We start from the raw sequence: 12568 nt of genomic DNA on the forward strand, positions 1-12568 counted from the left end.
CGCGAATCTGCAGGGGGTGGCATTGCACCAGCAGTTCTGGTAAACTGCTTGTGCAATGATAAATGCAGACATTTATTGATGTGCAGCGGACATGATACGCTACATCGTATCATGTCCGTTCGCACTTTGATAACTATGCCCCCTTGTATCAATTTTATATAATTGTTGGGGAAAATGTGTGCTTTGTGTATTTCAGTATCTTTCACAGATGATCATAACAATTGATGGTATTTTTACAGGTATAAATTATGGGTTGACACCTGTTCAGAAATGTTTGGCGGTCTGGACATTTGTGCTGTAAAGGTTGTTCATGGAAAAGATGGAAAGGATTATATTATTGAGGTAAGCAATATTGTGTAAGCATTTAGCTGAAAACAATAAGAATATTGCACCAAGTGTATATAGAATTCTATCACTAAACAGAAATGTTTTATAGATAAATTATAAATGATAACATAAAACATCAAGAAACAAAAAGAAATTATAATCAAATGAAATATTATAAATATACAGTATATATATATACTGAACCTTTGCACATTACAATAAAGATCAAAACCAAACAAAAAAATATTTATATATAACCTCCAAGCTGAGCAAATGACATTGTATGTTTTTTATTAGGGTACATACTAAACCAAGCTTAATGCCACTTTACAGATCACTAGTCCTAATCTGGAATACTGTGTACAGTTCTGGAGATAACATCTCCAGAAGGATATAAATAAACTAGAAACTGTCTAAAGGAGGGCTACTAAATGGTACACGGTCTAAAATATAAAACCTACAAAGAAAGACTCTAAAATCTAAATATGTATAGTTTAGAGGAGGAAAGGGAAAGAGGTGACATGATAGAAACCTTCAAATATATGAAGGGACTTAATAAAGTTGAAGCTGAAAGCATTTTCCACACAAAAAAGAAATACCACAACAAGGGGTCAGAGTCATAAGTTAGAGGGTAGCAGCTTAACCCCTTAACGACGCATGTCGTACAGGGTACGTCTTACACAAGCTGGTCTTTAAAGACCAGCGACGTACCCTGTACGTCGTTAAGGGTTTCAAGCGACTGGAAGCGATCCTGATCGCTTCCAGCCGCTTTCAAGGTATTGCAGTGATGCCTCGATATTGAGGCATCACTGCAATACCTTTTTAGGCACACCGATGCAGAGAGAGCCACTCTGTGGCCCTCTCTGCATCGGCCAGTGATGGTGCCGATCGTTGGTGGGTGGGAGCCTTTGCCGGGAGGTGGGTGGGTGGCCCATCACTGGGGAACTTCCTTCCGGCTGTTTACTATGCCAGGTGCGCGCGGGAGCGCGCGCTGGAGGTGAGGGGCGCGTGCGCAATCTCGATCTAAGGCAATTGTGTTGTGAATTTTTTTGCTGGAAGAGGGTGGTGGGTACAGAGGAGGGGTGATCAAGGAGTGATCTGGGGGTGATCTGGGAGGGGGAGGGTGTAGGGCAGTGCTTTCCAAACTGTGTGTCGGGACACACTAGTGTGTCGGCAGCAGTGTGTAGGTGTGTCCCTGCTTCAGCACAATTTTTTTTTTAATTTTTTTTTGGTTTCTGACTTTCCACCTGCCTGCTACGCATGTCACATGGCTGACATGTGATTGATACCTAGGGGGACACAGATCATCTTAACCTATTGGCGCAGCTCAGTGGGAACTGAAACTATTCCCATTGGCGGCACACTGGCTCTTGACTGCACGTGTAGTCTCCTTAATTGGCTCGTGACTGCATGTGTGGTCAGTGAGTGGGATAGCAGTGTGTATGCAGCGCGGGCAGTAGTCAGTCGGACTCACAGAGCTCTGAGGGCGGCAGCTTAAACGCTGAGCTGAAGTCAGTGGGGGTTTTTTGCAGCTAGCTCCCAGTAGTGCATTGCTGCTCCTGCTCTTGATATATGGATAGGAAGTGGAAGCTTAAGAAATGCTTGATGATGAAATGCGAGTGTCTTTATCTAATATTCCACCAAATATTCAGAAATTGTGTTCATCCCATCAACCTCATACATCCCATTAAAATATTAAGTAGCTATTAGTGTTTTTAAACTTTTTTTTTATTCTTGCACACTTACATACTGTTACTTGTAAATACATTTCATTATTATATAATTTATGTATGTGTCCATATCTCTAAAAGCAAGTTAGTTTAACCTCCTGTTTGCTAGTACAACTGAATTACTGTGTCGCGAAATGATGTAGGTCTAGAAAGTGTGTCACCAACATGAAAAGTTTGGAAAGCTCTGGTGTAGGGTATGGAGGGGGGCAGCTACACTACAGAAAATGTTAGGTTTAAAAAAATAAAATAAAGTTATTTTGCAAAGTGGGTACTGGCAGACAGCTGCCAGTACCCAAAATGGTGACTAATAGTTAGTGGGGGGAGGGTTAGAGAGCTCTTTGGGGGGGATCAGGCAGGTTGGGGGCTAAAGGGGGGATCCTACACAGCAGAATATGATTATTATTTTTTAAATAATAAAAAAAAACAAATTAAAACTTTTATTTTAGTACTGGCAGAGTTTCTGTCAGTACTTAAGATGGCGGGGAAAATTGTGGGGTGGGGGAGGGAAGAGAGCTGTTTGGGAGGGATCAGGGGGTGGGATGTGTCAGGTGGGAGGCTGATTTCTACACTAAAGCTAAAATTAACCCTTCAAGCTCCCTACAAGCTACCTAATTAACCCTGTCACTGTTGGGCATAATACAAGTTTGGTGCGCAGCGGCATTTAGCGGCCTTCTAATTACCAAAAAGCAATGCCAAAGCCATATATGTCTGCTATTTCTGAACAAAGGGGATCCCAGAGAAGCATTTACAACCATTTGTGCCATAATTGCACAAGCTGTTTGTAAATAATTCCAGTGAGAAACCCAAAGTTAGTGAAAAAGTGAACAATTTTTTTTATTTGATCGCATTCAGCGGTGAAATGGTGGCATGAAATATATCAAAATTGGCCTAGATCAATACTTTGGGTTGTCTACTACACTACCCTAAAGCTAAAATTAACCCTACAAGCTCCATACAAGCTACCTAATTAACCCCTTCACTGCTGGGCCTAATACAAATGTGGTGCGCAGCGGCATTTAGCGGCCTTCTAATTACCAAAAAGCAACGCCAAAGCCATATATGTCTGCTATTTCTAAACAAAGGGGATCCCAGAGAAGCATTTACAACCATTTGTGCCATAATTACACAAGTTGTTTGTTAACAATTTCAGTGAGAAACCTGATATTTGTGAAAAAGTTTGTGAAAAAGTGAACAATTTTATTTATTTGATCGCATTTGGCGGTGAAATGGTGGCATGAAATATACCAAAATGGGCCTAGATCAATACTTTGGGATGTCTACTAAAAAAAAAAATATACATGTCAAGGGATATTCAGGGATTCCAGACAGATATTAGTGTTCCAATATAACTATCGCTTATTTTGAAAAAAAAAATGGTTTGGAAATAGCAAAGTGCTATTTGTACTTATTGCCCTATAACTTACAAAAAAAGCAAAGAACATGTAAACATTGGGTATTTCTAAACTCGGGACAAAATTTAGAAACTATTTAGCATGAGTGTTTTTTGGTGGTTGTAGATGTGCAACAGATTTTGGGGGTCAAAGTTAGAAAACGTGTGTTTTTTTTCTATTTTTTCATCATATTTTATAAAAAAATTTATGGTAAATTATAAAATATGATGAAAATAATGGTGTCTTTAGAAAGTCCATTTAATGGCGAGAAAAACGGTATATAATATGTGTGGGTACAGTAAATGAGTAAGAGGAAAATTACAGCTAAACACAAACACCGCGGAAATGTAAAAATAGCCTTGGTCCTTAAGGGAAAGAAATTGAAAAATGGCCTTGTCCTTAAGGGGTTAAGGAACAATGTGAGGAATCATTTTTTTTTTTACAGAAAGGGTAGTGGATTCATGGAATAAACTTCCATTTGAGGTGGTAAACACAGGGGCTGTAAAAGAATTAAAAAATTCCTGGGATATGCCTAAGGCTATCCTAAGGAAACAGTTACATGTAATATGGGTAGACTTGATGGGACATGCATAAGGCTATCCTAAGGAAAATGTAACATGTAATATGAGTAGACTTGATGGGCCTTTTGATCAAATATGTGAACATACTGTTGACCAGGGGGCAGTTTTGTCCATAAACGTGTGTAAGTGTTCATAAAGCACATTGAGGTGCTAAAAGGTTGTGCGTACATTGAAATAATTGATTCAGTTTACTGAGCTAGTGATGTCATATCTTCAGATGCTTACATAAATTGTTAAATTAACTCTCTCTTTCTAGTTTTCAAAGCACGCTTTTAAGTAATGTAGCATTTAAAGGGACAGTCTACATCAGAATTGTTATTGTTTAAAAAGATAGATAATTCCTTTATTATCCATTACCCCAGTTTTGCATAACCAACACAGTTATATAAATACACTTTTTACCTCTGTGATTACCTTGTATGTAAGCCTCTGCAGACTGCCCCCTTATTTCAGTTCTTTTGACAGACTTGCATTTTAGCCAATCAGTGCTGACTCCTAGGTAACTCCACGGGCGTGAGCACAATATTATCTATGTGGCACACATGAACTAAAGCCCTCTAGTTGTGAAAAAAACCTGTCAAAATGCATTCAGATAAGAGGCGGCCTTTAAGGGCTAAGAAATTTGCATATGAGCTTAATAGGTTTAGCTTTCAACTAAGAATACCAAGAGAACAAAGCAAAATTGATGATAAAAGTAAATTGGAAAGTTGTTTAAAAGTACATGCCCTATCTGAATCATGAACATTTATATTTGGCTAGACTGTCCCTTTAATTGATATGAGTCAACATAAAATATTTCAGTTCACATTATTCGCATTCATTCACTTTATTTTTTCATATTAAAAGTCCTATTTTGGTTGCTTATTTAGCATGATATTTCCTGATGGATTTTTAATATAAGTAAATGGTATAAGAGAACTGTTAAAAAAACAACTATCACTGTATTTTCTGATGCTTTTAGAGTTTAACTTCATAGTCTAAAATAATGAGACAAAATCAAGAATACTGCTTGGTCTGCAAAAAAAACGATTCCCGGTTTTAAGTCAAACCCTATTAAGACACAATTAGCATAATAAGAATATTACTTAGCCAGAAGAAAATGGCTGTCAGGATCATCAGTGTAGAACCAAGTAATTATATTGTTCAAGTAGTTGAATTCCTCATTTAAATTCTTTTCTTTTCTCCTTAATCTGAATACTGTTGCTAGGCCTCATTGCACAAGTGACATGATAGGAAAGAATAGGTAGAACGGTTGTGTAGAAATGTACGTTTGACAGCAGTTAGAAAGCATTTAGTCTATCTAGTCTGTATATTATTAATGATTAAAAGCTCAGGGTTAATTAATTATCAGGCTAGCCTTATGCAAATGCATTGTTCCCTTGAATTTGATATATTTATTCATACAATTTATGTCCTCGAACATTCCAACGTGTAATATATATTTTCATTAAAACAAAGTTTTTGGGTCTGGGTGGTATTTATTTATATACTGTATATAACAGTATATATAGCGCAAGCAACATTCACAATTATGCATTTCAAAATGTATGGGAAGGAGGGAGAGGGAGGGGGGAATAAATGATGTTCCAATCAGGATTTTTTCTACCTTAATTCCGATTGGCTGATAGAATTCTATCAGCCAATCGTAATTGAAGGGACGCCATCTTGGATGACGTCATTTAAAGGAACCTTCATTCAGTTGTAGCCGTCGGAAGAAGAGGATGCTTCGCGTCGGATGTCTTGAAGATGGACCCGCTCCGCGCCGGATAGATAGAAGATGACGTCTGGATGAAGACTTCTGCCCGTCTGGAGGACCACTTCTGCCCGGCTTGGATGAAGACTTCTGCCCGTCTGGAGGACCACTTCTGCCCGGTTGGATGAAGACGTCTCCCGGTAGGTCGATCTTCAGGGGGTTAGTGTTAGGTTTTTTTAAGGGGGGATTGGGTGGGTTTTAGAGTAGGGTTGGTTGTGTGGGTGGTGGGTTTTAATGTTGGGGGGGGGTTTGTAATTTTTTTTACAGGTAAAAGAGCTTTTTACTTTGGGGCAATGCCCTGCAAAAGGCCCTTTTAAGGGCTATTTGTAATTTAGTGTAGGGTAGGGCTTTTTTCTATTTTGGGGGGGGGGGCTTTTTTATTTTGTTAGTGGGATTAGATTAGGTGTAATTAGTTTAAAAATCTTGTAATTTTTTTATTATTTTCTGAAATTTAGTGTTTGTTTTTGTACTTTAGATACATTTATTTAATTTAGGGAATTTATTTAATTATAGTGGTAGTGTTAGGTGTAATTGTAACTTAGGTTAGGTACTTTTGTCTTAATTTTAGCTAGGTATTTATTAAATAGTTAATAACTATTTAATAACTATTCTACCTAGTTAAAATAAATACAAACTTGCCTGTAAAATAAAAATAAACCCTAAGCTAGCTACAATGTAACTATTAGTTATATTGTAGCTATCTTAGGGTTTATTTTATAGGTAATTATTTAGTTTTAAATAGGGACAATTTAGTTAATGATAGTTATTTTATTTATATTTATTTAAATTATTTTTAAGTTAGGGGGGGTTAGGGTTAGACTTAGATTTAGGGGTTAATAACTTTAATATAGTGGCAGCGACGTTGGGGGCGGCAGATTAGAGGTTAATAAAATTTAACTAGTGTTTGCGAGGCGGGAGTGCAGCGGTTTAGGGGTTAATATATTTATTATAGTTGCGGCAATGTCCAGTTCGGCAGATTAGGGGTTAATTTTTTTTTAAAGTGTTTGCGATGTGGGGGGGGGGCTCGGTTTAGGGGTTAATAGGTAGTTTATGAGTGTTAGTGTACTTTTTAGCACTTTAGTTAATAGTTTTATGCTACGGCATTGTAGTGTAAAACTCTTAACTACTGACTTTAAAATGCGGTACCAGGCTTGACAGGAGAGGGTCTACCTCTCACTTTTTGGCAGACTCGTAATACCGGCGCTATGCAAGTCCCATTGAAAAGAGAGGATACGCAATTGACGTAAGTGGATTTGCGGTATTTCCGAGTCTGGCCAAAAAAGTGAGCGGTACACCTGTACCTTCAAGACTCGTAATACCAGCGGGAGTTAAAAAGCAGCATTGGGACTGGCTAACGCTGCTTTTTGAGCCTAACGCCAAACTCGTAATCTAGCCGATTAGTTGGTCATAATTTATCAGTACTGTATCAATTACGTGCCATGTTTTATTTCTGTATTGACCACATACATTTGAATACGCTGTAGATGTACAGAAACTCTGGTAAAATCTCAAAAAAGTTGTGTTATAGTTTTTTCATGTGTTAATTCAATATGAATGTAAGAAAAACAGATAATCGTCACATATCATATTCATATATTTCTAAAATATATTTTAGATTGCGATTTAAAAAAAGACCGTTACATACATTTGTATCGTCAGATATGGAGGGATATTTATCAAGCCGTCAATTATGCTGCATTCGACGGCACCAATACGCTCGCCTAACATCGTCTAACATTGCGGCCGCGGACCTGAATACGCTCTCCATATTTATAAAAAAAACTGTCAAAAAGCCGCGCACCAAGTACGGGCCGATGAGCAGCGGACTGTTGGCTATTCCAATCAGCCAATAGAATGCAAGCTCAATCCTATTGGCTGATTGGATCAGCCAATAGGATGAAAGCTCAATCCTATTGGCTGATTGCAACAGCCAATAGGATTTTTTCCAATCGGAATGTAAGAGACACCATCTTGGATGACGTAATTTAAAAGAAACTTGATTATTCAAGATTTGTCGTAAGAAGAGGATGCTCCGCGCCGGATGTCTTGAAGATGGAGCCGCTCCGCACCGGATGGATGAAGATAGAAGATGCCGTCTGGATGAAGACTTCTGCCCAGCTAGATGAAGACTTCGGCACGCTTGGATGAAGACTTCTGCCGGCTTCGCTGAGGACTTCTGCCACTTGGATGAGGATGGATGTCCTCCGGTCTTCGAAAACTGTAAGTGGATCTTCGTGGATTAGTGTTAGGTTTTTTTAAGGGTTTATTGGGTGGGTTTTAATTTTAGGTTAGGGACTTTGGACTGAAAAAGAATTAAATGCCCTTTTAAGAGCAATGCCCATACAAATGACCTTTTCAGGGCAATGGGGAGCTTAGGTTTTTTAGATAGGGTTTTTATTTGGGGGGTTTGGTTGTGTGGGTGGTGAGTTTTACTGTGGGGGGTGTTTGTATTTTATTTTACAGGTAAAAGAGCTGATTTCTTTGGGGCAATGCCCCGCAAAAGGACCTTTTAAGGCCATTTGGTAGTTTATTGTAGGCAACGTTTTTTTTTATTTTAGGGGGGCTTTTTTATTTTGATAGGTCTATTAGATTAGGTGTAATTAGTTTAAATATTTGATAGTTTATTTTTTATTTTGTGTAACTTAGTGTTTTTTATTTTGTGTAACTTAGTTGTTATTTTTTTGTAACTTAGTAATTATTTATTGTAGATTTAAATAACTTGAGTAGGGTTAGGTTTTTAAATATGTAATATAGTTAATTTCATTTGTAGTTTAATGTAATTGTAGGATAATAGTTAGGGTAGGTTAATTAATAGTTTAATATAGTTTAATGTAATTGTAGGATAATAGTTAGGGTAGGTTAATTAATAGTTTAATATAGTTTAATGTGATTTTAGTAGAATAGTTAGGGTAGGTTAGTTAATAGTTTAATATAGTTTATTTTAATTCTAAAGGTAAGTTTAAATTTATTATAAGATAGGGAAGAGTTAATATTTAATGTAAAGTTAGCAGGTTGTTAGGTTTAGGGGTTAATAGCTTAATTTAGTTTATGGCGTTGTGGGGGGCTGGCAGTTTAGGGGTTAATAGGTTTAGTAAGTGGTAGTGATGTGGGAGGTTAGGGTTTTAGGGGTTAATACATTTATTTAGTTGCGGAGGGGTCGGGGAGCGGCGGGATAGGGGTTAATAACTTTATTAGGGTTGCGGTGGGCTTTATTAGGGTTGCGGTGGGCTCCAGTAGTGACGGGATAGGGGTTAATAACTTTATTAGAGTTGCGGTGGGCTCAAGGAGTGGCGGGATAGGGGTAAATACATTTATTTAGTTGCGGTGGGCTCCGGGAACGGCGGGATAGGGGTTAATACATTTATTTAGTTGTGGCGGTGTCAGGGAGCGGCGGAATAGGGGTTAATATATTTTATGTAGGTGGCGGCGATGTCGGGCGGCAGATTAGGGGTTTTTAGACTCGGGGGTTATGTTAGGGTGTTTGGTGTAAACATAATTTGTTTTCTACCATAGAAATCAATGGGATATTGGGCAGCAGCGAACCTAGCTTTCGCTGCTTTCAGACTCCCATTGATTCCTATGGCATCCGCGGCCTCCAGGGTGGCGGATTGAAAACCAGGTACGCTGGTCCGTAATAGTGGCGAGCGTACCTGTTAGAAGTTTGATAACTTGCAAAAGTTGTTAGATAGTGCCGAATTTGTATTCGGAACATCTGTAATGACGTAAGCATCAATCTGTGTCGGATAGAGACTGGCGGATCGTATGTTACATCACAAATTTCAACTTTTGCGGGTCTGTAGGCTTTGAAAAATGGGTCGAATCAGGCTCGCCACAATTACGCTGCGGAATTCCAGTGTATTTGCGGTTGACGGCTTGATAAATAGGCCTTATAGTCATTATCAGGAGATGCCCTTCAATAGTTTTATTAGGAATAAAAAATAAACACCCTTAGCTTCACTTTATTGACTATAATTAGCAATCAAGACATCCCTTGATGAAAGTGATTTGGGAATAAATTATGTGTATCATTTGTCATTTTCCACACATAACTAACAAAAGGCAGAAAATTAGGCATTACGTGGTACACCGCAACCTTCAAGTGCCGGACAAAGTAGCTCCCTCAAGCTTTTCTTTGACCTAAATAAATTTACATTATGCATTAAGAATACTGTATAATTGTCCTTCAACATTTTCCCATTAGTGTTGATCAAAAATGCTTAAAGCAACATGAAAGATTATTAATTGTATTTGTAAAATAGAGGGAAAATATAGGCTTAATACCATTAGGTTTCATTTGTCTACTGGAAAACAGACCTGTCCTCAAGGTCGCTATGCCTATTATTAAAATGCAATCTGTTTTAAAGTTGTTGTTATTAAACAGAGTCGCACGTGTTTTTGTTCTCAGTAAGAATAGGCCCCCAACATGGCAAACAGGAAAACTGAAAGGCAAAAAGTAGCTTGACAGCGCCAGATTTGAGTCCTTTTCCGAATAGGAAAGTTGAAAGGCCCCTGTTGCTGCAGATCATGAAAGACAGCAGATAAATAATTTTTAAGTAAAATGTAGTTTTATTTTAAATTAATAAAGTTTTTTGTTTGTTTTTGAGGATTTAATATCCTGTAGGACGGTCTTAAGATGATAGTGATGGGTTCTGCAGTGGAACATCTATTTGTATCATGCACTGAGTTTTAGGCTGCCTCAAGGCTGGTGTAAGGACTTTATTCCAGGTTTATGTCATTTTAAGACTAGCAACCCTGCACCCCTGTTTTTGTTTAGCAACTGCAATGGGATTAGACACATAGGGCGAGATTACATATGCGGCGCAGGCTTCAGTGCAACTGCTGAAACCCACGCCGCCCGTAATTTCATTTCACACATCGGGGTATTACATAAACCCCACCGGCAGTTCATAAATTGCCGTATTTCGGATAAACTAGCGATGTCCAGAAAAGAGCGTAAATACACATTTCTGGAGTCGCCAGTGACTTACGGCACTTTAGAAACTGCCAGCGCCTAAGAAAATAAAAAAATATATCAAATCTCCCTAAAAAGTCTAACCTGCCTCCCAAGAATAAACCCGACACGTAAAACCCCTATATCCGCCATCAAACCCACATCGGTACTAATAATAAAAATATTAACCCCTAAACCGACAACCCCCCACAACGCAATAATCCTAATTAAACTATTAACCCCTAATCCACCATTAACCCACATCGCAATAAACCTAATAAAGTATATTAACCTCTAATCCGCCATTAACCCACATCGCAATAAACCTAATAAAGTATATGAACCCCTAATCCGCCATTAACCCACATCGCAATAAACCTAATAAAGTATATGAACCCCTAATCCGCCATTAATCCACATCGCAATAAACCTAATAAAACTATTAACCCCTAATCCGCCATTAACCCACATCGCAACAAACCTAATAAAACTATTATCCCCTAATCCGCCAAACCCACACAAAGCAATAATCCTAATAAATCTATTAACCCCCTAATCCGCCAAATAACAAATTAAATTACTAAGCCCCCTAACCTAACACCCCCTAAATTAACCCCAATTACCTAAATTAAAAAATACTAAGTTACAATTAAAATAAAAAAGATAACATTACTTAAAGGGACAGTCTAGTCAAAATTAAACTTTCATTATTCAGATAGGACATGCAATTTTAATCAACTTTCCAATTTACTTGTTTCATCCCCACTCAGCAAACCCCCCAAAATTAAAAAGCTAACACTAACAAATCCTAAACTACCCATTGCCCCTAAAGGGGCATTTGTATAGGCATTGCCCTTAAAGGGGCATTCAGCTCTTTTACTGCCCTAAAAAGGGCATTCAGCTCTTTTAAGAGTGCCCAGAAATCAGCCAATAGGATTTCAGTAGCTCTCATCCTATTGGCTGGTTTGAAGAGGATCCTCCACGCTCCATGGCTCCGTGGTCGCAAGTCCTCCTCCACGCAAATCTCCGCTCCGCGCCGGCTTGGTCCTGGATGAAGAAGGAAGAGGTCCCCGCTTGGAAGAAGATGTTGGCCGCTTGGAAGAAGACTTTATCGCCTGGAACAGGACCTTCTCCGCCGGACTTCAGGAACGGTGAGTACTTATTTGGGGGGTTAGACTTAGGCTTTTTTTTTTTTTTTTTTTTTTTTTAGATTAGTGATTTCTGGGCACTCTTAAAAGAGCTGAATGCCCATACAAATGCCCCTTTAGTGGCAATGGGTAGTTTAGGGTTTTTTAATGTTAAGTTTTTTTTATTTTGGGGGTTTGGTGGGTGGCGGGTTTTACTGTTACAGGGAGGACGTAGTATTTTTTTTAAGGAAAATAGCTGTTTAACTTAGGGCAATGCCTTACAAAAAGCCCTTTTAAGGGCTATTGGTAGTTTAGCATTAGATTAGGCGCTGTTTTTATTTTTGGGGGGCTTTTTTACTTTCATAGGGATTAGGTTTAATTTTTGATAATTTGGTTTATTATTTTATGTAATGTTGGCTTTTTTTTATTTTTTGTAATCTTAGATTAATTTAAATTTATTTTTTTTATTTTTAAGTAATGTTAGCTTTTATATTTTAATTGTAACTTAGTATTTTTTAATTTAGGTAACTGGGGTTAATTTAGGGGTGTTAGGTTAGGGGGCTTAGTAATTTAATTAGTTATTTGCGTTGTGGAGGTTTGGCGGATTAGGGGTTAATATATTTTATTAGGTTTATTGCAATATGGGTTAATGGCGGATTAGGGGTTCATATACTTTATTAGTTATTGGGGGTGGGGGATTGCGGTTGA

At 38.1% G+C, this 12568-nt stretch overlaps 1 protein-coding gene across 1 annotated transcript in view; it reads left to right on the forward strand.

The window, feature by feature from the left end:
* Positions 1-12568, forward strand: part of SYN2 (synapsin II) — a 759797-nt gene that overhangs the window by 613720 nt on the left and 133509 nt on the right. Inside the window, exon 9 of the mRNA XM_053721097.1 lies at positions 240-342. Within this exon, the coding sequence (XP_053577072.1) occupies positions 240-342 (103 nt within the window). The remainder of the gene's footprint in view (positions 1-239; positions 343-12568) is intronic.

This window comes from Bombina bombina, chromosome 7, assembly GCF_027579735.1.
Source record: "Bombina bombina isolate aBomBom1 chromosome 7, aBomBom1.pri, whole genome shotgun sequence".
Lineage (NCBI taxonomy): Eukaryota > Metazoa > Chordata > Amphibia > Anura > Bombinatoridae > Bombina > Bombina bombina.